At 33.1% G+C, this 1,235-nt stretch overlaps 1 protein-coding gene across 1 annotated transcript in view; it reads right to left on the bottom strand.

Annotated features, from left to right (window-relative positions):
* LOC106522307 (E3 ubiquitin-protein ligase RNF31) overlaps positions 1 to 1,235 on the bottom strand; it is a gene marked incomplete in the record, with an annotated part of 26,070 nt that continues 24,835 nt past the window's right edge. The window contains 1 exon segment of the mRNA XM_014015282.1: positions 1 to 532. Within this exon segment, the coding sequence (XP_013870736.1) occupies positions 485 to 532 (48 nt within the window).

The following is a 1,235-nucleotide window of genomic DNA, read 5'->3' as shown; positions in this document are numbered from 1 at the left end:
TTTCTTTTCTAAATAATTTATTGTGCAGATTACAACCTGATTCAACAACCTTTTTGAAAAAAAAAAGTTATAGTTAATAACGTATTTCTTTCTCTGATGTTCACAACATCAACATGTGGAAACATTTTTGTCATTCARTTGTAAGAAATAAATCTGTCAGGTTCCAGCAGAAAAATAGCTTCACATCGTAGATTGTTTCCTCTGAGAGATTGTAAAGGCAGACAAACTTGAGATAAAATGTGCAGATAAYTGAAAACACGTTCTACGACACAGGAAAATCATCCACTGTGAGAACTACAAAAACTAAAATTAAATCTGACCAACAGATAAAAGCATGAAGCCACCAGAGCAATGTGGTTTCTTCTTCTGGTTAGGCAGAAATCAACTGCAGATAATAAAACAACTGGTGGAAAAACACAAGAAAAAAACCCTGTTAATTTTACTTTATGATCGACCTGCTTTCAGATGATTTTCTTATGAATCTTTATTTGTTTCTTGGAACTTTTTCTCCCAGAGGAACTTCCATCAGTTTCTGTAAAGGTAAAAACACAACTTTAGCTTTAGTTTTGTAGTGTCTCTAAAAGGGGKCATAATGCAAAATCAGACATCATGTTCTAATATCATTCCCTTATCAAAAACTAGAGATCTATAAAGTACTTGAAAAAAATAACTTTGCATATGTAAAAATACCTTAACAGAAAACGACTTTGGTAAAAAGAAATTTCACTGAYGACAAAAGTACTTAAGTAAAAGTCAGAAAACGGTACGTAAAAATTGGGAAAGTAAAAGTACTTTTATACACTCTCTAAGAAATAAACTGTAGAATTTCCTGAACCCCTTAACAGTCTTTGTTCCACAGGTGGACAAAAAGGTGCGGCTTCTACCTTTAAATGTTTCCAGACACTACCAGGGGCTTTTATTTTGAAAACTAGGGTGTCAGACAACTTCCTCTAGTTCTTACCTTTAGTTTGGCACCCTTAAAAATGTCAAAAGGCTTTTAAGGAATTTCAGGGGCGTCTGTTAAGGGGTTAACCAAACTGGTTCCACTAAACCAAGTGGAGAAAATATTCTTACCTCATATTTACTCTACAAGTTTAGTGAAACCAGCTGACGTGACTTGGTTGAGTAAGTTCAACATTTAAGTTTTTTAGAGCGCATAAACAACTCATTTCTTGATGAGTTTATATGTATTTAATTTTGTAAAGTGTAACTAGATGCTAAATTTTATAGTAAAG

This window comes from Austrofundulus limnaeus, unplaced genomic scaffold, assembly GCF_001266775.1.
Source record: "Austrofundulus limnaeus strain Quisiro unplaced genomic scaffold, Austrofundulus_limnaeus-1.0 Scaffold126, whole genome shotgun sequence".
Classification (NCBI taxonomy): Eukaryota; Metazoa; Chordata; class Actinopteri; order Cyprinodontiformes; family Rivulidae; genus Austrofundulus; species Austrofundulus limnaeus.
Note: the sequence above shows the minus strand (reverse complement) of the source record. Positions and strands in the feature narration are given on the sequence as shown.